This window comes from Sturnira hondurensis, unplaced genomic scaffold, assembly GCF_014824575.4.
Source record: "Sturnira hondurensis isolate 20B ecotype Veracruz unplaced genomic scaffold, ASM1482457v3 Scaffold0001304, whole genome shotgun sequence".
Lineage (NCBI taxonomy): Eukaryota > Metazoa > Chordata > Mammalia > Chiroptera > Phyllostomidae > Sturnira > Sturnira hondurensis.
In genome coordinates this window covers 3,732,112-3,758,777 of record NW_028073935.1, presented here as the reverse complement: position 1 = coordinate 3,758,777, position 26,666 = coordinate 3,732,112, and the positions used below count along the sequence as shown (strand labels likewise).

At 39.0% G+C, this 26,666-nt stretch overlaps 1 protein-coding gene across 5 annotated transcripts in view; it reads right to left on the bottom strand.

Annotated features, from left to right (window-relative positions):
- Positions 1 to 26,666, bottom strand: part of UGGT1 (UDP-glucose glycoprotein glucosyltransferase 1) — a 212,574-nt gene that overhangs the window by 116,128 nt on the left and 69,780 nt on the right. For all 5 annotated transcript variants that reach the window (XM_037070140.1, XM_037070157.1, XM_037070149.1 and 2 more), the window contains 3 exons: positions 8,573 to 8,664; positions 6,813 to 6,963; positions 2,630 to 2,749 (listed from right to left, as the gene is read on the bottom strand). In XM_037070140.1, the coding sequence (XP_036926035.1) occupies positions 2,630 to 2,749; positions 6,813 to 6,963; positions 8,573 to 8,664 (363 nt within the window). The remainder of the gene's footprint in view (positions 1 to 2,629; positions 2,750 to 6,812; positions 6,964 to 8,572; positions 8,665 to 26,666) is intronic.

Below are 26,666 nucleotides of genomic sequence, written 5' to 3'. Positions count from 1 at the left end.
GGGAGTTATAGTCCAGACTGCTAACTCCTACTCTGTTACCATACCTTAAAACCCAAGTTTTATTAACACTCCCACACTAAAAGTTCACATTAGATTTCTAAGGATTTCTGAATTCAAAATTCATTTAGAATTCAATTTCTTTTTATTTTTCCAAGTCAAAATTTTATTGTTTTTAAAGTATATTTTATTAATTATGCTACTACAGTTTTCCCCATTTTTACTCCTTTGTACCCCCTCCCCCCAACACCCTCCAACCCTCCAGCATGCCCCCTCCCTTAGTTCATATACAAGGGTTGTACATGTAAGTTCTTTGAGTTTTCTATTTCCTATACCATTTTTGAGCTCTCCCCATCTATTTTATGCCTATCAATTATTCTTCTTCTTCCCTGTACCTCTTCCCACCTATTCCTCTCGTCCCCTCCCCACTAAAAGCCCTCCACATGACGTCCATTTCCCTGATTCTGTTTCTGTTCTAATTGTTTGCTTAGTCTTTGTTTTCTTTCTTTTTCTTTTTTTTAGGTTCATTTGTTGATAGTTGTGAGTTTGTTGTCATTTTACTGTTCATAATTTTGACTTTCTTTTTCTTAGATAAGTCCCTTTAACATTTCATAAAATAAGGGCTTGGTGATGATGAACTCCTTTAACTTGACTTTATCTGGAAAGCATTTTATCTGCCCTTCTGTTCTAAGTGATAGCTTTGCTGGATAGAGTAATCTTGGATGTAGGTCCTTGCCTTTCATAACTTCAAATACTTCTTTACAGCACCTTCTTGCCTGCAAGGTTTCTTTTAAGAAATCAGTTGACAATCTTATGGGCACTCCTTTAAAGTTAATGCTTTCCTTTCCTCTCCTCTTGCTGCATTTAAGATTCTCTCTTTATCTTTAATCTTGGGTAACTTAATGATGATGTGCCTTGGTGTGTTCCTCTTTGGGTCCAACTTCTTGAGACTCTAAGCTTCCTGGACTTCCTAAGAAGTCTATTTCCTTCACCAGATTGGGGAAGTCTTCCTTCATTATTTGTTCAAATGAGTTTTCAGTTTCTTGCTGCTGTTCTTCTCCTCTGGTACCGCTATAATTCGGGTATTAGAACGTTTCAAGTTGTTCCAGAGCTTCCTAGGTCTCTCTTCACTTTTTTTTTAATTCTTGCTTCTTCATTCTGTTCTAGATGGTTGTTTATTTCTTCCTTTTATTCCAAATCATTGCTTTGAGTCCTGGTTTCCTATCTGTAACTGTTGGTTCCCTGAATATTTTGCTTTATTTTACTTTGGGTATCTTTCCTTTGTTCTTTCATTTTTCAACCAAGCTCAATCAGTTCTGTGAGCATTTTGATTACCAGGGCTTTAAATACTCCATCAGATAGGTTGGCTATCTCCTTATGGCTTAGTTCTCTTTCTGAAGCTTTGCTTTGTTCTTTCATTTGGGCCCTATTTCTTTGTCTTGGGGCACCTGTTAAGTTATGAGGGGGAGGGGCCTTAGGTTTTCACCATAGCAGGGCCACCCTCCTTGCTGTGCTGCAGCGCTACCTGTGCAGGAGGGGCCAGAGAGGGAACAATGCCGCTTGTTTGCTCCACTTTAGCCTCCCCTGTGAGACTGGGAGTTTCTCCCATTGCAGCAAACTGGGAGTTTCTCCCATCGCAGCAACCACTGTTGTCCACAATCAGCTCTCAGTCTCAGTTTCCCATTTAGCCAGCCCCACCTGCATAGTCCACCACCTTGCCATGAGTTCTCTCCGTCCACCGCCTTACTGTCTGGTTGTTCTGGTTGACTGTTTCTCTAATTCCTTGGTTGTCAGAGTTCTATGCGGTTTGATTTTCTGGTGCTTCTTGTGTTTAGTGATTTTAAATTGGTTATTATCCTCCTTTAGGTTGTGTGAGGAATTGAAGGGTTTCTACTTATGCCTCCATCCTGGCTAGAACTTAGAATTCAATTTTTAAACAATAATAGCTATCATTAAGTTCTCATGTGCTTTAAAAAATATCATCTTACTTAACAAAGTTCAGATATATGGTAAAGAGAAACATTGAAATTTTAACTGGGGAAAAAAGAGGTTTCAAGAGTGAAGAAAGTATAGATGACAGTGTCCCTTGAAAGTACTGTAGAATCCAGCCTTGGCACTAACCTGCCCTTTATCTCTTTAGGAGCTAATAAGACAAGAAAAAGAAATGAGAGGGAAACAGAGGGCCAACTAAGAACCTTCTTCCAACTATCTACCTAAAGCCATGAAATAAGGAATAACAAGTAGAAGCTGACAGAAAGACTTACTTAAAGGAATAAATTGAACTATTAAATTTTAGGGATTAGATATTTAAGAAAAACAGTAGCAGCATACTCATCTTCTTAGTAAAAAAAAGAGAACTATCTTAAAGCTAAAATAACACCATCTAAATCTTCAGGTTAAGGATGAGGAGCATTTGCTAATACACTAACATCTCACAGCCCTACAAATGATTAATACATTTCAAACTCCTCCAAGTGTGAATATGGTGCTAGAAATAGAGTGTATTTAGTAGTGGTAGTTATGGGGAGAAGTTGTTGGTAAAGCAGAGAAGCAAACATTCTGGATCTGACAAAAAGCTAGGATAGAAGGCAGACACAGCACTCACTTCCACACAATAAGGAGTTTTACTTACCATGTTATGCAAGTTTTTTCTGATCTGCCGGATAACACCAGGAAAGGTGGGTCGAAGCAACTCTTGTAGACTGGAAGGCCATGAATTATATCTGGCATCAACCTCCAGATTGTTGATCCACTAGAAAAACAAAACAACATGGTACATACATTTTAGTCACCATTAATGAGGTTTGCAGAAATAAATGAGAAGACTTTAAATTATTTTGAGAAGAATTGAACTGGAAAAGACCGTTTAAAAAAATATGAACATCAAAAAAAAAAAAATGAACATCAAGCAGAAAAATGAGTGACTAAAACATAAGCCAAGAATAAAATATACTTGCAACCTATAAAAGCAATAAAGGACTAGTGTCAAGAACACGTATAGAAATGTTAACATATAAATACAAAAGGCAAGCAATATATAAGAAATGAAAATTAGTGACAAATATGAATAAGAAATTTACAGAAGAAATAAAAAATGGGCAATTAACACAAGGAAAGATGTACATTGGCACTAGTCATCTGAGAAATATAAACTGAAGGCACAGTAAAATTTCACACTCATTAAACTGAAAATAATTTTAAAGTTTGTCAAGATTCAAGTGTAGGCAAGGATACAGAGCACTGAGAATTCTCAACCAATGCCAGTGTCTGGAACAGTCCCTTTAGAGAAGACCTAATAATGTTGAAGAATTTATTACTATTCTACTATTAAATACTCCAGCTCTAGTTCTACCCCATGTAAAGTCTACATGCATGCACAAAGAGAGAGGTATAAAAACAGCCATTATAGTACTGCTTCTAACAGCAAAAATTACAAACCACTTAATGCCCACAGAGCTATGGATAATGAAATGATATGTACCATTCATACTAAAAGGGCAGGATGGAATAGTATGAGTATATTACCTTGCTCATGTAAATGGAGTATTTCTGGAAGGATATAGAAATAACTGAAAATACCTGTTGCTTCTGGGGAGAAAAACTGAACAGCTGGGTGATGAGACGTCAATATAAACTCCTTTGTGTGTCTTAAATTTTAAATTTTGAATATGTAAAAGATTTTTAAAAAATCAATAGCATATAAAACTTCATCTGACAAAGCTAGCTCTATATGTATCAACCTACATAAGTCTTTAAAAAATTGTTGAATAATGAAGGAAACTGATGAAGGATAGAGATAATGCATTTTTCAAAATTTTAAAACATATAAGAGGGAATAAAATGATAAAATAAGGGACAAAACTCCCCTATGTGGAGTTGGTAAAAACTCCAACTTTGGAAAAGGAATTACCTGCAGAGAGCAGGGAGTGGAACTGGGAGAGATACAGAGAGGGTTTTGAAACATTATTTTCTTCCAAGTAGACAATACATCTGACACAAAATAAATGTTAACATTTAGTAAGTGTGATGATGGGTTGTTAATTATGTTAATCTGGTTAAACATTATTGTTAAGATGTTAATCTATGTTAAACATGGTTGTCAGTTATGTTAATCTCTTTACTCCTTGTAATTAAAAACATTTTTAACAGAACAGTAAATAACATAAGTATTCAACAAAATAGCAGTTACATCACCAGGTAACAACTCAAATAAGGACCATCTAGGTTCTATATTATTTCTCATTCAAAAAAATGTCCCTAAAATAAGTACAGAATGGAAACAAAAGACAAAAAAGGACCAGAGTGCCAAGGATGTATAAGCATATCTCCAACACTGATCTCATTTTCACCATGACTGCCCTAACTTGCTCAATTCCCACCACTCTCTTTTACATATGTGAAGAAAAGGCCCACAGGCATCTTTTTTAAAAATATATTTTGATTATATCATTACAGTTGTTCTATTCCCCGCCTTCATTCCCCTCCATCCTGCACACCCCCTTCCCCACCATCCCCCCTTTAGTTTATGACCACGTGTCTCAAGTTCTTTAGATTCTGTATTTCCCATACTATTCTTGCCCTCCCCTCTATTTTCTACCTACCATCTACGCTACTTATTTTCTGTACTTTCTCCTCCTCCCACTCCCCTGCTGCTAACCCTCCCTGTGTTCTTCATTTCTGTGGTTCTGCTCCTGATCTAGCTGTCCTCTTGGTTTGCTTTTGTTTTAGGTGTGGTTGTTAGTAACTGTGAGTTTGCTGTCCTTTCACTGTTCATATTTTTTATCTTCCTTTTCTTATATAAGTCCCTTTAGCATTTCATATAATAAGGGCTTGGTCATGATGAACTCCTTGAATTTGATCTTATATGAGAAGCACTTTATCTACCCTTCCATTCTAAATGAAAGCTTTGCTGGATAGAGCAATTTTGGATGTAGGTCTTTGGATTTCATGACTTGGAATACTTCTTTCCAGCCCCTTCTTGCCTGTAAGGTCTCTTTTGAGAAATCCGCTGACGGTCTGATGGGAACTCCTTTGTAGGTGACTGTCCCCTTATCTCTTGCTGCTTCTAGGATTCTCTCCATTTTTTTAAATCTTGGCTAATGTAATTAGGATGTGCCTTGGTGTGTTCCTTCTTGGGTCCAGCTTCTTTGGGACCCTCTGAGCTTCCTGGACTTCCTGGAAGTCTATTTCCTTTGCCAGACTGGGGAAGTTCTCCTTTATTATTTGTTCAAATAAGTTTTCCACTCGTGACTGTTCCTTTTCCCCTTTCTGGTACCCCTATAATTTGGATGTTGGAATGTTTAAAGATGTCCTGGAGGTTCCTAAGCCTCTCCTCATTTTTTGGAATTCTTGTTACTTCACATTTTTCTTTTTGGTCATTTCTTCCTTCCTTCTGGTCCACTCCCTTGATTTGAGTCCCAGTTTCCTTTCCATCACTATTGGTTTCCTGTGCATTTCCCTTCATTTCAATTAGTTTAGCCTTCATATGTTCCTCTAATTTGTTACTCAAATCAACCAGTTCTGTGAGCATCCTGATCACCAGTGTTTTGAACTGTGCATCTGATAGGTTGGCTATCTCTTGGTCACTTAGAAGTACTGGCTCTGGGGCTTTGAGCTGTTCTTCTTGAGTCATAATGTTTTGTTCTGTTTGTGCCTGTTAGGTATGAGTGGTGGAGCCTTAGGTGTTTACCAGGGCAGGGCGACCCAGGTCCCTGGGTTGTGACACTATATGTGGGGGCAGGGTCAAAGAGGAGCAATGGAGGTCCCCTCTGCTGCTTCCCGCCACTGGGGCCTGCACGGTCTGTGTCACTGGGAGCGAATCTGTGACTGTGGTCAGCCTGCCGCCTTGCACCCTCACTGGGTCTGCCGCTGGGGTCTGAGCAGTCTGACTCACTGCTCACTCCTTTGCTGGTTTATCTACGTGCAAATGTGTGACCGCAGTCAGCCTGCTGCCTTACGCCCTCACTCGGTCTTCCCAATGCTACCCCACACGTGGGATCCATTCACGGCTGCCTGGGCGCCTGGGGTCGGGGGATCCTTCCTGCCCAACCCTGCTCTGCTGCTGGCTCCGCCCCTCTCACCGGTCCAGTTGAACGGTTCATTGTTGTCAGACTTCTGACAACAAGGAAGTTGTTCCTTCCACCACAAAGAACTATACATTAAAAAACTTTTCAGAGAATGGGAAATATTATCCATACCTGAATATATCCTGTGTATCTAAATCAACATGAAGTCCATTGATGAACAGTGCTGAATCTCCAGGCTGTAATCCTAAAGTTCCCTTGATAGTTCAATTTTCTGTTCTCTGGCTGCATCTTTGTTTACTAAACCTTTGTTGTATTCAAACTTGGTTGTGGGAGGAGGCACAGTGTTTCCACCTACGCCTCCATCTTGGCGGAAGTCCCCACAGACATCATATAGAAGATATTAACGTACATAAATTCTTCCCAATATAAAATATTAAATTTCACTTAAGGAAATTTATTAGCTAAAAAATATTTCTAAGCAAAATCATCCAAGACTTGTATGCAACTGAGAAAATACAAACTACATACTCTTTCCTAAGACATGCTCTACTGAATCACAGGGAGATATAAAAGTAGAAAAATCACTGTCTTAACCATTTTAACATAATCACTGAACTGTCTGGAGGATTTCAGAGCCTAATTTATTATACACACATAGTCCCATATAAGCAACCGTGGTAAATCTTTGATGCGAACAAAACAGATGGCAGTAATAACTTACCTCTTATAAAAGACAAGTGAGAAAACCCTAACAAAATACCTGGCCAGATGCTCTAACAGAATACCTACCAAAATAGCAGGACTCCTGATATCTACAGCATAGTTAGCCTCAGAGGGCTGGATATTCAGTTTCAAAATGTTATGCAGAGAAAGACCTTCTATTCCCAATCTATGTAGACCTTCCATGACTCGAGCTTCATTTCTCAATACATCAAACAGACTGAAAAAAAATAATAGGTATTTAGCAGAAAAAGATTTTTTTAAAAAATCATTTCCATTAAGAAAAAGTTGTCAGCTGAAACTCAATTTCCTATCAAACTAGTTGAGAAATCAAAAAAAGGGCACTCTTTCCTTTGCTTCATCTTGTCAAAGTAAGTAGAACAAAGTAGATAGGACTAACTTCTTGGTTCGAATTTATTTATACTTATCAACACATACATTTGTATAGAAATTATCTCTAATATAAACATATAATTTGAAGGTGATAATAATACTAAATTTGGATTTTACATTGTACATTTTTTAAAACACTACGGTAATCTCTCCATGTTACTGCTTACAACTAACTGCACATGAATCTACACTTATTTCCAAAGGACTTATGAGAAAAAGACCAAAAAAAGAAATACTAGATTACATATATTTAACATATGTTTCAATATGAGTGCCAATTTCCACAGGCACACACACATATGACCACAGAAAAAGGTCTGGAAGAAGTCGCACCCAACACACCCTGGCTTGTGTGGCTCAGTAGACTGAGCACAGGCCTGTGAATGTATCAAAGGGTCGCTGATTCGATTCCCAGTCATAGCACATGCCAGGTTGCAGGCTAGGTCCCCCCATTAGTGGACACATGAGAGGCAACCACACATTGATGTTTCTGTCCCTCTCTCCCTCTCTCCCTCCCTTCCCCTCTCTAAAAGTAAATAAAGAAAGTCTTTAAAAAAAAAAGAAAAAGAAGTCACACCCAATAGTGGTTTGCGAGGGCTATGGGGGGAGGTGAAGAAGTAAGAATACAGGATAAAGACTTTTCTTTTTAGTTCCTTTATTTCTCTGTATTACTTGATATTGTTTTTAACAAGCCAGTACTCAGTTTTTAATACTCTAAAAAAATTAAAACATATAAATTTTTAATAAAAAAAGAAAAATATATAGGAAATCTTTTAAAGTGTCCTTTACTAATTATTTGCTAGGTCTGTTTTAAAGCAGTATGTGAACAAAAAGCTCAATATCATATTGGGGGAACTATTTCTGCTGAAACACCAGCAATAGCTTCTGTCTGTAATATTATGAAGCTACAGTGTCAACTTCATCAATTTTAATTCCAAGTATAAAACTTGAATTCCACCTGACTGTCCAACCTCTCCAAAAAATCATGAGAACTATTTAGAGCAATATAACCCTAAATCACATCTTAACAAAACAAAAAAGTATATATTCAAAATATATATGTAAGACAGAACACCTTCTAAAACAGCAGAGGCTACAATTGGAATAACCCTACTTTACCCCATTCCCAGAGCAAAAAAGCTGCTCTTTTCTGTTTTCCTAGTTAACGGGAAAACTACAGCTTCTACAAGGGCATTCTTGAAACACACTTGAGCCTTAAATGACCAGGGCCTTAAATGAACATTATAATTTAAAAAATGGCAAAGTGTCATCCTATTCATTCCAGTCACAACACAGACCTTACTTAAATGCACCTCCCCTGAGCCTCGTGAGCCATCAGGCTTGGCAACATGCCACATCAAGGAGAACAATCTGAATGCACCACAAGGAACTATACATTAAAAAACTTTTCAGAGAATGGGAAATATTATCCATACCTGAATATATCCTGTGTATCTAAATCAACATGAAGTCCATTGATGAACAGTGCTGAATCTCCAGGCTGTAATCCTAAAGTTCCCTTGAAATACTAAAATATTTTTAAAATTATTAAGGAGCAGGAACAGAATGCTTAACTGAAATTTGCATGTTTCTGGCTTTATTATGTGTACAAATGTTGGTATCCTATAATGTACCAGAGTAAACCCTAAGGCTGGACAGAGATTTCCTTTCATGAACTCCCATTCGGATTTACTACACTCTCTAGTAACACTGCTGGTTTATGTGGTATCCGCCCCTCTTCCCTTCTACCTCCCTCCCTCCTTTTAACATTAATTAATACAACTGTTTCCTATCATAAAGGTGGGAAGCAGTAAATTAGCCAAGTGCTGAGAGTCACTTTTCATAATAGAGAACTTCTGTTACTTTTCTCTGCATGTGATGCCAAACAAGGTAGTGACAGAATCAGTAACAGCTAAGCCTTCTTGATAAAGTCCAGGGATTTATCACAAGGGTTTCAAAACCCCATACCTCCCTTCAACTTTCAAACTAAGGCACACCAAGGAACTTTGAATCGCTGTGCTAAGAATAGCACCTACACACAATCTACCCCCTCAAGACCTGGCCTCCATGGGGGAAAGGGAAGCACTTTCCTCACCTACTCCTCCCTGAGGCTGTTGGCCAGGTTCTCAAAGGGCTGGGGGTAGGAAGGACAGGGACTTCTGAGCTCTTTCCTTTTCCCCAGCAGTCAGTAGACTGAGAGAAATAAACTTCAAGATCTAATACTGCATGGAAGAAACACAAAACAAAACAAAACAATGAGGAAGCCATGGCTTGTGCTTCTCTGCACCACCTTATTTCCAAAGGACTTATGAGAAAAAGACCAAAAAAAGAAATACTAGATTAAATGGTCAAGCAAGGTTAAGGGGATAATGAAGATCTGTATCAATTAGAATGAAAATTTCTTATATGGAACAGAAAAACTCCATGTCTACTAACTCCCAGGCAGCAAGTACAAAACCCTTTGACTATAAGAATAGTGGATTCTGACCTGTTAAATAGAGGTCACATTTATTTGTAGATTGGGATGTTGGTAACATAGGTGGGTTCACTTTCTGAAAATTCATCACACTAAAATTTTGTGCATTTTTGTATGTGTTTTATATTATATTTTATACTTTAATAAAATATTTTACTCAAAAAAACAAAAAATTCAGGATGTACTGCCCTGACTGGTGTGGCTCAGTTGGTTGGGTGTCATTCCACAAACCAAAAGGTTGCTGGTTCAATTACAAGTCAGGGCATGTGCCTGAGTTGCAAGCCAGGACCCCAGCTGGAGGCATGTGAGAGGTGACCAATTGATGTTTCTCTCTCACATTGATGTTTTTCCCTCTCTGTCTCCCTCCCTTCCCCGCTCTCTAAAAAATAAATAAGTAAACTATTTTTTAAAAGTTCAAGATATACCAAGATATGACCTGTATAATTTAATGTTTTATCTTCCTGGGGGTGAGGGAGCCCTAATAGTAGATTGAACATAAGCACTTTTTCTTTCCTTTTCTAACTTTCTTGAAATGTCTGTTGTATTTTTTAATAGGGACTATCTTAAAGTTATAAATCCACAGTGACAAATAGAACAGAAAATAAAAAGGGCAACTAATTTTGGAAGCTGAAAAGAGGTATGTGAATAGCAGTGTCCTAGTAATCCTGAGAAATCTGAATGCTAGGTTGACAGTGGGAAAAGCCAACAGAAACACCAGGAATTGAGAGCACAAAGAATGCATGTGTGAGGGGTAATCATTAGGCTAAAAATGAGCTCTGACAGAAAGCCTTTTTAAGATAACAACACTTAGATTTCCCTGATTCCACATAGTAGGTGACTGGTGTCATGAATCCCTCTACTCCAAAAAAATGGGAGGCTCTTCCTGGAAAGAGTAAAACAGAGAATCTGGGAACTATAAGAAATGAAACACTATTAAGGTTGGGAAACCCACACTGAAAATAGGGTACTAAGTAGAAGAACTGAGTGCTCTTCCACACTACACTCTCTACCATTCCAGCAGCCTGACTTCATCCTTTAGACAGAAGACTAGAAAATCCTTTTCTGGAGACTATACAGCTCAAAGGAAAAGGTTTAAAGATACTGTCGCTGGGGCCCCAGCCAGGCAGCTAAGTTAGTTGGAGCATCGTCCCATACACCAAAAGGCTGCAGATTTGACCCCCCGGGCAGGGTGCATACCTAGGTTGAGGGTTCAAATCTCAGTCAGGGTGCATACGGGAGGCAAGTGATCAATGTTGCTCTCTCTCTCTACCCGGGTGCATACGGGAGGCAAGTGATCAATGTTGCTCTCTCTCTCTACCCACACCCTCTCTCTAAAGTCTGTAAACCTATCCTTGGGTGAAGCTTTAACAAAAGATATTGTCACCAGCATTCCATTCTGAGGGGCCATTCCAGGATAGCTTACAGGCAAAAACCCTTATCCTTAGGGTTTCCAATCAGCTCTTGACTACCTCATTCTTCAATATAAGCAACCTGTCACCAATCACCAGAGATCCTGAGAGCCTCTAACACTAAAGATGAGATCAAAACTAAAAGAAAGGATGCTTAAGAGCAAACAGACTATGCAAAAACAGACTAAAGAAAAGAAAATATAAACATGCACCACTGCTATCTTCAGAAAGACATGAGAACCCCTTAAAAAAGAATACAAGAACAACAATAACCCTTGGGCATCAAAAATGTGACAATTACAGAAAAAATCTCAAACAACCAGTTGAAAATCCTTCCCACAATATTTAAAGGTAAAAGACAAAAGAACTGGAAAATAGGAAACAATGTCCCCAAACTAAAGAAAATGATTTTCCAGGCACTCTCCCAGCTAGGAGCACACCCACACCTCTCTTCCTTCTCAAGCACGCATCTTGTAAACTCTAAAGGTCCACACAAGACTTGCAAGCAGGGGAGCAATGGGCAGGTGCTCATTAACCTCTCAGGTTAATCTCTTGTACCTGTCTCTAAAGTCCCCTTTTATGGACTTTCCAGTGAGCCAAAGCAGCCTCACCTGGCTGTCTTTCCTATAATATTTGCAGAGTCAAAGTAGCCTCTGCTAGGTTTTCTCCTATTGCTTTCTCTATCCTAAGTCCTTCTTTGTTTCACTGTCCCCAGCTTTAATAAACATGCTCTCAAAAAAAAGGAATGATTTTTCAGATTTAAAGGATCTACCAACCACCCAACAGTAGAGACTTTTTAAAAAGACATATAATTGTGAAATTTCAGATTAATAGGGTAAAAGGAAAGATCCTAAATGATTCTAGAAAGAAAAACAAGATCCCATACAAAGGCTTCACCTCTTGATAGCCACAATGGAAATCAAAATTATAAGTAGCAATGACTTCAAACTTCTAAATTACTTCCCATCTAAAATTCTATACTCAGCCAAACTATTAATTTAAAAAATGGAAAACTGATTTCTCAGAGTCTGAAATTCACCTTGCATGCAACTTTTCTCATGAAGAATGATGATTTGGAGTCAAGACCCAAGATGGCAGAGGATGAAGTGGAAGCTACACAAACGTTCAACCAGGATCAATCTGGAATCACAACTAAATTGTAAAGAAATCATCCAAATGTACTAACTGAACAACAGTTGGAGAGAAGCCTTATAAACAAAGACACATGGAAAAAAAAAACAGTTCACCACAACTAGACTAGGAGGGAGTGCAGAGGAGGCGTGATCGGATTGGCTGGGCTCCCACAGGCAGCAGCTGAAGTGCCAGAGGGATGTTTCAGCATCCAGGGGTTTCCCCAGAAGAATGTGGGGTCTAAAGCCCAACCTGGGCTCTCCAGCCTAAAGCACGAGAGCCTGGAAAAGAACCCAAATCACATATGGCTGTGAAAAGCAGCAGGGTTTCTGTCCTCTAGAAAGAGATGGCTGGAGATGCAGAAAACCTCTTAAAGTGCCAACACAGAAAATCTGGTTTGCAGCCACTTATCCTGGGCTCTGGCAGAGTGGACTACAAAAGTGTGAGGAGAGTCTGGGGTTGGTGGTTCAACGGAGAGAACTAAATTAACAGCCACCAGGATCTCTGTGCTGAGTCATACCCCATAAGCACTCCCCTCAAAGTGACATCAGCCTAAAGAGAAACAACAGCCCCATGAACAAAAATTACTATGCCCCACCCTGTAGAGATTAAGCTAGGCTGCTATGTACACCTTGAGACTATATCACGGATTAAGTTTAACAACTAAGCTGGAACTCTGGGAGCTCTGAGACTTTAGCTGATGGTACCCTGCACTGGTAAAAGCCAGACTTGGTGTACAGCTTGGTTCTTTCTACACACACAAAAAAAGGCCCATCAGAGGGAACCACACTCTGTGGATCACTGATGGCTTGAAACAGGTTGCCTAGGACCAGTCACAAGCAACACATGACAAAGGCCTACACCAGAATCTTTAGAGATTTATTTAATACATAAAAACAAATACAAAGAAGCAGCCAAAATGGGAAAACAAATAAACAGATCCCAAATGAAAGAACAAGAAAATTCTCCATAAGAAGAACTAGATGGGCCTGGCTGATGTGGCTCAGTGGATTGAGTGCCAGAATGTGAACCAAGTGGTCGCTAGTTCGATTAACAGTCAGAACACATGCCTGGATTGCTGGCCAGGTACCCAGTAGAGGGTGTGCCAGAGGCAGCCACACATTAATGTTTCTCTCCCTCTCTAACTCCCTCCCTTCCCCTCTCTCTAAAAATAAATAAACTCAAAAAGAAAAAGAAAAAGAACTAGATGAATGGAGGCATGCAATTTATCAGATAAATAGTTTAGAGTAATGATTATAAGGATACTCAACAGAATGGAAAACACACATAGAAGCATAGAAAAGGACCAGTCAGAAAGAAAGAATGCAATATCTGAAATAAATGATACATTGAAAAGAAGAAAGAGTAGATTAGATGAAGCAGAGGATTGATTCAGCAATTTGGAAGACAAAGCAGAAAAAAACAACCAGGCAGAGCAGCAAAAAGAAAAAAGAATTTTACGAAATGAGGAGAGCTTAAGAAACACTTTGAACAAAATGAAGTTTAACAACATCCACATCATGGGAATACCAGGAAAAAAGAGCAAGCAAGAAGTTGAAAAACTATTTGAAGAAATAATGACCAAAAACTTCCTTACTCTGGTGAAGAAAAAGACACATTTTCCAGGAAGTGAAGAGCCCCAAACAAGTTGGATCCTAAGAAGGCTACACCAACACATCATAATTTAAATGGTAAGGCTTAAAGAAAAGGAGAGAATCCTAAAACCCACAAGAGACAAGGAAACACCAATTAGACTGTCACCTGATTTCTCAACAAAAACATGTCACGCAAGGTATGAGTGATGTGAAATATTCAAGGTGATAAAAAGCAAGTATCTACAACCAGGGCTACTTTAACTAGTAAGGCTATCATTTAAAATCAAACGAGTGACTTCTGGCCAAGATGCAGGCATAGGTTTACCTCTTCGCACAACCAAAAGAAGGACAACAACAAATTTAAAAACAAAAAACAAACAACTGCCAGAAAACCGAACTGTATGGAAGTCCAACAACCACGGAGTTAAAGAAGAAACATTCATCCAGACGAGTAGGAGGGGCAGAGATGGGCAGCTGGGGTGGAGAGGACTCGCAGCAAGGCAGCAGGTGGAGGACCAGGGTAAGCAAACGGCAACTTGAGGAGCGGGTGGCCCCACATTTGCGTATGGATAAACCAGAAGGAACAACTGGGGAGCAAGACAGACCATGCAACCCAGGGTTCCAGCACGGAGAAATAGAGCCTCAAAATCTCTGACTGAAAAAACCTGTGGGGGTTGCAGCAGCGGGAGAAACTCCCAGCCACACAAGAGTTTGTTGAAGAAACACACAGGCTCCTAGAATGTACACAAAACCACCCACTGGGGAATCAGCACCAGAAGAACCCAATGTGCTTGTGGGTAGCAGGGGAAGAGACTGAAAGCCTCCAGGAACTGAGCAAGCAGCATTGTTACCTCTAGGCCATCTCCCCCACATACAGTGCCACAACACAGCTGACATGAGTTTCCCTGCCCTGACAAACACTTAAGGCTCTACATTATGGTGCACCGAGACAAAAAAAAAAATGTCCCAAATGAAAGAATAGACCAAAGCTCCAGAAAAAAATATAACTAAGAGATGATGAGATAGCCAACCCATCAGATACACAGTTCAAATCACTGGTAATCAGGATGTTCACAGAACTGGTTGAGTATGGTCACAAAATAGAGGAAATAGTTAAGGCTATGAAAAGTGAATTAAAGGAAAATGCAGAGGGAACCAACAGTGATGGGAGGGAAACCAGGACTCAGAACAATGGTTTGGAGAAGGAAGAAATAAACATTCAACCAGAACAGAATGAAGAAACAGGAATTCAAAAAATTGAGGAGAGGCTTAGGAGCCTATGGGACAACTTTAAATATTCCAACGTCCAAATCATAGGGGTGCAAGAAGGAGAAGAGGAAGAGTAAGAAATTGAAAACTTATTTGAAAAAATAATGAAGGAGAATTTCCCCAATCTGGCAAAGTAAATAGACTTCTAGGAAGTCCAGGAAGCTCAGTGCCAAAGAAGTTGGACCCAAGGATCCACAAACCAAGGCAAATCATAATTATATTACCCAATATTAAAGATAAAGAGAGAATATTAAAAGCAGCAAGAGATAAGGAGATGGTCACCTAAAAAGGAGTTCCCATAAAACAATCAGCTGATTTCTCAAAACAAACCTTACAGGCAAGAAGGCTCTGGAAACGAAGTATTTCAAGTCATGAAAGTCAATTACATACAAGCTAGATTACTTCACCCAGCAAAGCTATCATTTAGAACAGAAGGGCAGATAAAGTGCTTCCCAGATAAGGTCAAGTTAAAGGAGTTAATCAGCATCAAGATCTTATTATATGAAATGTTAAAGTGACTTAACTAAGGAAAAGAAGAATATAAAGAACTAAGCCCTGGCTGGTGTAGCTCAGTGGAATGAGCACAGGCCTGCGAACCAAAGGATCGCAATTCGATTCCCTGTCAGGGCACATGCCTGGGTTGCAGGCCAGTTCCCAGCAGGGGCCAGTTCCCAGCAGGGGATGCACCAAAAGCAACCATACATTGATATTTCTCTCCTTCTCTTCTAAAAGATAAATAAATAAAATTTAAAAAAAAGAATATGAAGAACTATGAATAGGTAAAATGACAACAAACCAACAACTATCAACAAGTGAACCTAAAAAACAAAAACCAAGGAAATAACTAAAACAGCAACAGAATCACAAATGGAGATCACATGGATGGTTATCAGCAGAGAGGGGCAGGAGAGAGAATGGGGGGAAAGGTACAGTGAATAAGAAGAATAAATAGTAAGTACAAAATAGACAGGGGAAGGTTAAGAATAGTATAGGAAATGGAGAAGCCAAAGAACTTATATGTATGAGCAAAGGACAGGAACTAAGGGAGGGGTGAATACAGGTGGGAGGAGGGGGTGTAGGGTGAAGGGGTATAAAGGGGGGAGAAATGGAACAACTGTAATAGCATACTCAATAAAATATATTTTTAAAAATTAATAAATAAAAGGAGAAATAAGGAGCTTCCCAGACAAGAAAAAGCTACAGGAGTCTGTTAACACCAAAACAGTACTGCAACAAATGTTACAGGGCTCAGTTTAAAAGGAAGAAGAAAAAGACAAAGAAAAAATAAAAATGGAGGAAAATAGACTAACAATAAAATGGCACTAAATACACATGTATAATAATCACCTTAAATATAAATGGCTTAAATGCTCCAACCAAAAAACAAAGCATAGCTGATGGATAAGAAAATAGGACCCATATGTATGTTGCCTACAAGACACTCTACTGCAGATGGAAAGACACATGCAGATTAAAGTAATTGGAAGGAAAAGATATTTCATACAAACAGAAAGACAAGAAAAGCTGGGGTAGCAGTACTTATATCCAACAAAATAGACTTTAAAACCAAGGTTACTGTAAGAGACAAAGAAGAGCACTACATATTGATAAAGGTAATACTCCAACAAGAAATATAACCCTGGTAAACATTTATGCACCAAACATAGTAGAACCTAAATTTATAAAGCAAATCTTCATGGACATAAAGGGAGAGATCAACAGACATGCAGTCATAGTCAGGGATTTGAATACCCCATTGACTTTGAAGCATGCATGTTCCTGACAGAAAATCAACAAGGAGATAGTGGCCTTCAACAACACACTACATCAAACAGTTTAATTGATTATCCTCAGAGCATTTCACACCAAAGCACCTGAATATATATACTTTTCAAGTACACAAAGAATGTTTTCTAGGATAGACCACATCCTAGGATATAAAACAAGTCTCAATAATGCTAAGAAAACTTAAGTCATATCAAGGATCTTCTCTAACCACAATGCTATGAATCTAGAAATCAATCACAAGAAGAACAGGGAAAAACACCTAAAGACATAGAAGCTAAAGAATTTGTTATTAAACAATGAATAGGTCAATAAAAAGAACAAGGAAGAAATCAAAAGATACCTGGAAACTAAAGAAAATGAGGACACTCCAAAATCCATGGGACATAGGGAGAGCAACTGTAAGAGAGACAGGCCTATCTGAAAAAACAAGAAAGCTTAACTAAACAATCTAACCTCACACTTACAAGAACCTGAAAAAGAACAACAAACAAAACCCATAGTGTGCAAAAGGAAGGAAATAAGAAAGAACAGAACAGAAATAAACAAAATAAAGTCTTAGACAAAGATACAAAAGATCAATAAATCCCAGAGCTAGTTATTTGAAAACATAAACAAGACGGACAAACCTTCAACCAGATTCATCAAGAAAAAAAGAGAGGGGACTCAAATACGCAAAGTCAGAAATGGAATAGGAGAAATAATGACTGACACCAAAGAAATACAAAGTACTGTAGACAAACTGGACCAAATGGATAAATTCCTGGAAACATATAATCTTCCAAAACTAAATCAAGAAGAATCAGAAAATCTGAATAGACAGATTACACCTAGTGAAATTGAAGCAGTAATCAAAAACTCCCAAGAGACTTGGAGGGAAAGATGGAGACGCAGGACTGAATGGATTCCACTTCACTCTACACATGGGAGAAAAACCTGGCCGATCTACAGAGGAACAGAGCAAACAGCCAACAGTACGCCAGAATACATGAAAATAAGAGACCAGAAACTGTAGTGGACACTGAAAAATGAGACGGTAAGGAGATAGCTGCAGGACAGTAGGGTCCCAGGGACCAGCGGGGAGACAGGGGCAGCAGCCTCGGCCTGCACCCGGCACCCAGTGCCAGGTCTACCATGGACTCTTAGGGGGCCTCTTAGGGAGTCTCAGGCCCACCACAGGGTTTTTGGGAAAGAACCAGGTCACCAGCTCCCTCCCTCCCCAGCCAAGGAGGGTTTGGGCAACATTGGGAGAGACCTGGTTGCTTGAGGTTACAGAGAGAGGAATAAGGACAAAGAGGCAAACACAAGGGCCGAGAGCATCCTCAGAGTCTGTGGTCACTGGCTTGAGAGAATTGAGAGTCGCAGTGACCCCAATAGTGACCCCGATAGTGACCAGTCTGGCTGGAGAATTGGGCTGTATTGAGCAGCAGGCTTGAGTAGGAGGAATTTCACAAAAAAAGAAACTGTTTGGGGGATTCTCTTGCAATAGCCACTTGGCCTACTCCCCACCCAGCCTGGCAGTGATCCTGAGGTTGGGCAGAAGGCCTTGCTTTCCCCCATAGCACTGGGAAGAATTTGCGCCCCAACCCACAGGATGCAGGCAGCATGGCTGGGCATGAACACCCACACCCCAGCCAACAGCGATGATGCCTGGGGAAAGAGTGCTCTAAAGAGGACTTGGATCCCCTGTGTGGGGCACTGGGGAGAGGTGCCAGACTAGCTCTTAGGAGAGTCCTCACAGAACTGGCTGAGTACACATCAGGAAGGGAGAAAGGACACACCAATCACCCCTCAGCCTGCTGCACCAGAGAGACCAGAAAAAAACAGTTTGGCCAGTTTGAAACCAGCAAGGGATTTTTTATTTTAAATAATCTTTTTTTAAATTTTATTATTCTTTTATCTTTCAATACCTTTTTCCTCTCTATCCTTCTTTCTCGTTTTATTCTTTCTTCCTTTCTTTCGAAACTTATCACTTCTTCCTCCCTTCTCCCACCCTTTTTCCCCCCACAAGTGACACAAACAACTTGAAATTGTGAAAAGACCAGAGTTGGACCCAAAGAGGGTGAATCCCAACAGTAGAGATAGAGACAAATTCCACTTTGATATAGCAGAGAAGCCACAAGTTGCTGCATGTTTGTATTATTATTTTTTCATTATTCTTACATTTTTATTTTAATAGTATCTTTGCATTCCTACTCTTTCCTTATACTCTTCTTTGCCTTCACTGTTATATTCTATCATTTGACAGGTTTCCCTGTTCTCCCTCCCCGAGTGTATTGCTAATTTACTATCCTTCACATCACTTGCATTCCTTTAGAACATTATTCAAAGTTCTATACCCCCATGAACATTATGCATATCACATAGAGCCTGTAATATGGTTGTTGCTCTAATATAATTGTAAATAATAGCTGTTCCATACAACTGTAAATACTTCACAACAACCCTCCTGGATCTTAGCCCACTTCACAGTTTCCCAAACTCTATTACTAGTGATTAACTAGTAGTGATTAACTCTATTTGCTCACATGCTACACCTATTTGCTCTCCTTTACTCTCATTTTACCTCAGAATCTGACCTACCACAACCTCACTGCTTTCTAGGTCCAACTCACAAGCCTTCTCAAAAGCCTTCCCTCCCCAACAAGAGTCTTATCTTCTGTCCATCCTTTCTTAAAAGTGGCAAGTTGGGTTGAAGATATGGTTAACACTATACATAGCCTAAAGATCTCCTATCTCTTCTCTACCTGCTGCTACTGTAAATATCATAGAATACTATCCTGCTGTCATAAACCATCTTGCCTTCCCCTCCAACTGATCACACACACACACACACACACGCACAAATAGGTGGAAGCAGTGAACACCAGGATACCCACTGGAAGAGGAAACCCAACAACAAAGGAACCACCAACAGATAACAACAGAAAAAAGGAGAAGGAGGGAGTGGAAACCACACAGACCACAATCTAAGACCTATATGGAAATACAACTAAATAGTGGAGAAACTACCCAGTACAAACAACTGAACAAGAGCAAAAGAGAATCCTCAAAACCTTCTACACATGGAAGAACTGGCTTCAACACAACTTGCCCTCACCAGTACAACAGATTAAAACAGGTGGTGGACAGAGGGACCATCACTTCACCAGCTGGTGGGAACAACCCACAAAAGAAAAAACCAAAACCAACCAAAATCCAAAGACAAACTCAGAGCCAATGTAAAGGACAGCCCAAGACCAGTGAGCTGGGTTGACCAGGGAGACTACACCATTGAATCTCACAGGTATTATACCACAGAAGTTCACATCATAAACCCAGTAAGCCAGAACAAATCAATTTAAGAAGCTGAAGCTAACAAGAAGAGTCTAACAAACAATGGAAACAAAAAGAAACAATCCCCAAATGAAAGCAAAGAAGAAAGCCTTAGAAAAAATGCTAGATGAAGTAAAGGCAAGTCAACTATCAGATACTGAATTCAAAGTACTGGTTATCAGGAAGTTCAAAGAGCACAAAATGAGCTACCAGAAACTACAGGGGAATTACAATGAACTCACTACAAACTATATCAACATGAAAAAGAAAATAGAAACTATCAGCAGGAGCCAGGAGGAAATGAAGAATACAATTTCAGAACTGAAGAACACAGTAGAAAGAATCAAAAGCAAGACCGATGAAGGAGAAGATTGGATCAGCGAGCAGGAGGAAAAAGTGGGAAAAAACACCCAGAAAGAGCAAGAAAAGAAAAAGAGACTCAAAAAGAATAAAGAGAGATTAAGAGAAATGCAAGACAATATGAAATGTAATAATATCTGAATAATAGAGATACCAGAAGGAGAAAAAGAAGAGAAAGACATAGAAAATGTATTTGAAAAAGTAATTATGGAAAACTTTTTTATTTGATGAGAGAAAAAGTCACACAAATCCAGGAAACACAGAGAGTCCCAATCAAGAGGAACCCAAAGAGCCTGGCTGGTGTAGCTCAGTGGATTGAGCACGGGCCTGCGAACCACACAATCGCGGTTTGATTCTCAGCTAGGGCACATGCTTGGGTTGCAGGCCAGTTCCCAGCAGGGGACTCATGAGAGGCAACCATACATTGATATTTCTCTCCCTCTCTCCTTCCCTTCCCCTCTAAAGATAAATAAATAAAATCTTGAAAATAAATAAAAGCTTAAAATTTTTTTCAAAAAAGAGGAACCCAAAGAGGCCCACATCAAGACACATCATCATTAAAATAGCCAAATTCCAAAGCAAAGAGAGAATCTTAAAAGTAGCAAGGGAGAAAAGGGAAGTAACATACAAGGGAGCCCCAATGAGGTTACCTGCTGACATCTCAATGTAAACGCTCCAAGCCAGAAGAGAATGGCAAGAAATATTTTAAGTAATGAGAACCAGAGGCCTGCAACCAAGGCTACTTTACCCAGTAAGGCTCTCAATTAAGATAGAAGGACAGATAAAGAGCTTCTGAGAAAAAAGAAGTCTAAAAGAATATGCCTCCACCAAACCAGCTCTGCAAGAGATGCTAAAAGGACTGCTTTAACAAAAGGAAGGAAAAGAGAGAGACAGAGAGGAACACAGGTACAAAAATAGCAATGAATAAGTACCTATCAATAATAACCATAAACATAAATGGATTGAATCCTCCAATCAAAAGACATAGAATAGCTGAATGGATAAGAAAGCAGGACTCACACATATGCTGCCTACAAGAGACCGACCTCAGGACAAAAGACTTACACAGACTAAAAGTGAAGGGCTGGAAACAAATTTTCCAAGCAAAAAAAACCAACAACAACAACAACAACAACAACAAAAAACAGGAAAAAAAGCTGGGATAAAATACTCGTATCAGCAAAAATAGTCTTTAAAAAAAGGGGTCCATAAAAACAGACCCAGAGGGTCACTTCATAATACTCAAGAGAAGAATCCACCATGAAGACATAAACATTGTAAATATATATGCACCCAACATTGGAGCACCCAAATACATAAAGAAAATTATAGGACTTCAAGAAAGGACTTTAGAGGACTTCCTTTAAGGGCTTCCAAAAGATATTGACAGCAACACAATTTGAGTAGGGGATTTTAATACCCCACTGTCAAAAATGGACAGATCTTCCAAACAAAATATCAACAAAGATATTGTGGCATATAACAACACCCTAGATGAAATAAACTTAACTGATACATATAGAGCCCTTCATCACAAAGAAGCTACGCACACATTGTTTTCAAATGCACATGGAACATTTCCAAAGATAGACCACATGATAGGACACAAAACAAGCCTCAACAAATTTAAAAAACTTGAAATCATACCAAGAATTTTGTCTGACCACAAGGGACTGAAATTGGAAACCAACCCCAAGAGAAATGGCCACAAGCACCCAAAATTATGCAGATTGAAAAGCATGCTATTAAACAATGAATGGGTCAAGAATGAAATTAAGGAAGATATAAAAAAGTTTCTGGAAACAAATGAAAATGAACTCACAACAACCCCAAAGTTATGCGACACAGTGAAGGCAGTCCTGAGAGGGAACTTCATAGCAATACAGGCCTACCTAAAAAAGATAGAAACATTTCAAGCAAACAACCAACCCTACACCTACAAGAACTCAAGAACAACAAAAAAGGGCCCAGAGCAAGTAGAAGGAAAGAAATAACCAAGATCAGAGCAGAATTAAATGACATAGAGACTAAAATCACAATTCTAAGGATCAATGAATCCAGGAGCTGGTTTTTTTAACAGATAAACAAAATAGACAAACCTTTAAGTAGGCTCATCAAGAAAAGAAGAGAGAGGACCCAAATAACCACAATCGGAAATGAAAGAGGAGAGATTACAACTGATACCACAGAAATAGAAGGGATTGTAAGAAATTACTATGAAGAACTGTATGCCATGAAATTTGAAAACCTAGGTGAAATGGACAAATTTCTAGAAAAATATAATCTTCCAAAATTCAATAAAGAAGCAGCAGAAAGCCTGAACACACCAGTAACAGCAGATGAAATTGAAGTAGTAATCAAAAAAATCCCATCACACAAAAGCCTTGGACCACATGGGTTCACAGGAGACCTCTACAAAGCATTTAAGGAAGAGCTTAGCCCTATTCTTCACAGACTATTCAAAAAAATCCAAAATGATGGAAGACTCCCACAATCCTTTTATAAAGCCAGCATCAACCAAATCCCAAAACCAGGTAAAGATACAACAAAGAAAGAAAACTTCAGGCAAATATCGCTAATGAACATAGATGCTAAAATCCTCAACAAAATATCAGAAAACGGCATCCAACAATACATCAAAAAGATCATACACCATGACCAAGTGGGATTCATCCCAGGGATGCAAGGATGGTTCAATATTCGTAAATAAGTAAATGTAATACATCATATAAACGAATCCAGAGACAAAAATTGCATGATCATATCAATAGATGGGGAAAAACTTTTGATAAGACACAACACGCATTCATGATAAAAACACTCAGCAAAGTGGGAATACATGGAACATTCCTCAATATAATAAACGACATATATGACAAACCTACACCCAACATCACACTCAATGGGCAAAAACTAAAATCCTTTCTACGAAGATCAGGAACAAGACAAGGTTGTCCACTTTCACCACTTCTATTCAATACAGCATTGGAAGTTTTAGCCACAGCAATCAGACAAGAAAAGAAAATGAAAGGCATCCAAATAGGAAACAAACAAGGAAACAAAACTGTCACTGTTTGCAGATGACATGATAGTGTACATAGAAAATCCTATAGACTCCACCCCAAAACTGCTCAACCTAATAAATGAACTTGGCAAAACAGCGGGAGACAGTACCAATATCGAGAAATCAAAGGCATGTTTGTATACCAACAATGAAACAGAAGAAGCAGAAATCAAGAAGAAAATCCCACTCAACAGAACAAAAAAGTAATACAGTACCCAGGAATAAACTTAACCAAGGAGGCAAAAGACCTGTATGCAGAAAATTACACAACACTGAAGAAAGAAATCAAGGAAGACACAAACAAATGGAAAGATATACCATGTTCATGGATTGGAAGAATTAACATCATCAAAATGTCCGTACTACCCAAAGCAATTTACAGATTCATTACAATACCTATTATAGTACCAATGGCATGTTTCACAGACATAAAACAAACACTTCAAAAATTTATATGGAACCATAAATGACCCCGAATAGCTGCTGCAATTGTGAGAAAGAAGAACAAAGTAGGAGGGATCACAATACCTGATACTAAACTGTGTTACAAGGCCACTGTAATCAAAACAGCATGGTACTGGCATAAAAATAGGCACATAGACCAATGGAACAGAACAGAGAGCCCAGAAATAAACCCAACTGTCTATGGTCAATTAATATTTGACAAAGGGGGCAGTAACATCAAATGGAGTAAAGATAGCCTCTTCAACAAATGGTGTTGGGAGAACTGGACACCTACATGCAAAAAAATGAAACTCGAGCACCAACTTATACCATTCACCAAAATAAATTCAAGGGGGATAAAAGACTTAAATATAATCCATGACACCATTAAAGTCCAGGAGGAGAACATTGGCAGGAAAATCTCAGATATTTCATGCAGCAACATTTTTACTGATATGTCCCCTAGAGCAAGAGACATAAAGGAAAGAATAAACATATGGGATTTCATGAAAATTAAAAGCTTCTACACGGCTAAGGAAAACAGTATTAAAATACAAAGAGAATCAAACATATGGGAAAACATATTTGCCAATGATACGTCAGACAAGGGGTTAATCTCCAAAATATACAAAGAACTTACACAACTCAACTCTAAGAAGACAAGCAACCCAAATAAAAAGTGGGCAAAGGACTTGAACAGACATTTTTCCAAGGAGAACATACAGAGGATCGAAAGACACATGAAAAGATGCTCAATATCGCTAGCTATCAGAGAGATGCAAATTAAAACCACAATGAGATACCACTTTACACCAGTGAGAATGGCTATCATAAACAAAGCAATACACAACAAATGTTGGAGAGGTTTTGGAGAAAAGGGAACCCTGGTTCACCGTTGGTGGGATTGCAGACTGGTACAATCATAATGGAAAACAGTACAGAATTTTCCAAGAAAACTAAAAATGGACCTGCCTTTTGCCCCAGCAATTCCACTGCTAGGATTATATCCTAAGAACCCTGAAGCACCAATCCAAAAGACCCTATGTACCCCTATGTTCATAGCAGCACAATTTACAATAAACCAAGTGTTGGAAGCAACCTAGGTGCCCATCAGTAAATGAATGGATCAAAAAACTATGGTACATTTACACAATCGAATTCTAAGCAGCAGAAAGAAGGAAGCAGCTCCTACCCTTTGCAACAGCATGGATGGAACTGGAAAGCATTATGCTGAGTGAAATAAGCCAGGCATTGAAAAACAAATACCATATGATCTCACCTTTAACAGGAACCTAAACAACCACACAAAATATAACCAAAGACACTCAAATAGAGAACTGGCTGACAGTAACCTGAGGGGAGAAGGGGGAATATTTCAGGGGAAAAGGGGAAGGATTTACAGGAACAGGTAAAAAGGACACATGGACAAAAACTATGGTGAGTAGAAATGGGAGGGAGGTTGGGAGCACTGGGTGGGTGGTCTGGGATGGGAGTAAAAGACAGAAAACTGTACTTGAACAACAATTAAATTACTAAATTAAAAAAAAAACTCCCAAGAAACAAAGCCTGGGACCTGGTGGCTTCACAGGCAAGTTTGACTGAACATTAAGAACATCTGAGGGCAGGGCTTGGAATCTAAGACAGAAAACTGTACTTGAACAAGAATTAAATTAAAAAAATTAAGAACATTTGAACCCGTATTCTTCTTAAACTCTTTCCAAAAATTCAAGAGGAGGAATAGCTCCCCAACTCATTTCCAAAGCCAGCATTATTCTAATTACAAAACCAGCTAAAGATACTGTAAAAAATGAAAATTAAAGGCCAATATCTCTGATGAACATAGATGCTAAAATCTTCAACAAAGTATTAGCAAACCAAATACACCAATGCATCAAAACAATCATACAACATGATCGAGTAGGATTTATTCCAGGAATGTGAGGTTGGTACAACATTCACAAATTAATAAATGTGATTCTCAGAAAACTAAAAATGGACCTGCCTTTTGCCCCAGCAATTCCACTGCTAGGATTATATCCTAAGAACCCTGAAACACCAATCCAAAAGAACCTATGTACCCCAATGTTCATAGCAGCACAATTTACAATAACCAAGTGTTGGAAGCAACCTAAGTACCTATCAGTAAATGAATGGATCAAAAAAATTATGCTACATATACACAATGGGATTTTATGCAGCAGAAAGAAAGAAGGAGCTCCTACCCTTTGCAACAGCATGGATGGAACTGGAAAACATTATGCTGAGTGAAATAAGCCAGGCATTGAAAGACAAATACCATATGATCTCACCTAGAACAGGAAGCTAAACAACAAAACAAACAAGCAAGCAAAATATAACCAAAAACTGAGATAGAGAACAGGAGGACAGTGACCCAAAGACAGAGGGGAGGAAATTTCAGGGGAAGAAGGGGAAGGATTTACAGGAACTAGTATAAAGGACACATGGACAACAACTAAGGGGGGGGTGGAAATGGTAGAGAGGTGGGGAGCTCTGGGGGGGTGGGCTGGGATGCGAGTAAAAGACAAAAACTGTACTTGAACAACAATTAAATTTTAAAAATGTGATTCTCCACATAAGCAAAAGGAAGAATAAAAGACACATGGTCATATCAATAGATGCAGAAAAAGCATCTGACAAAATCCAGCACCCATTTATGATGAG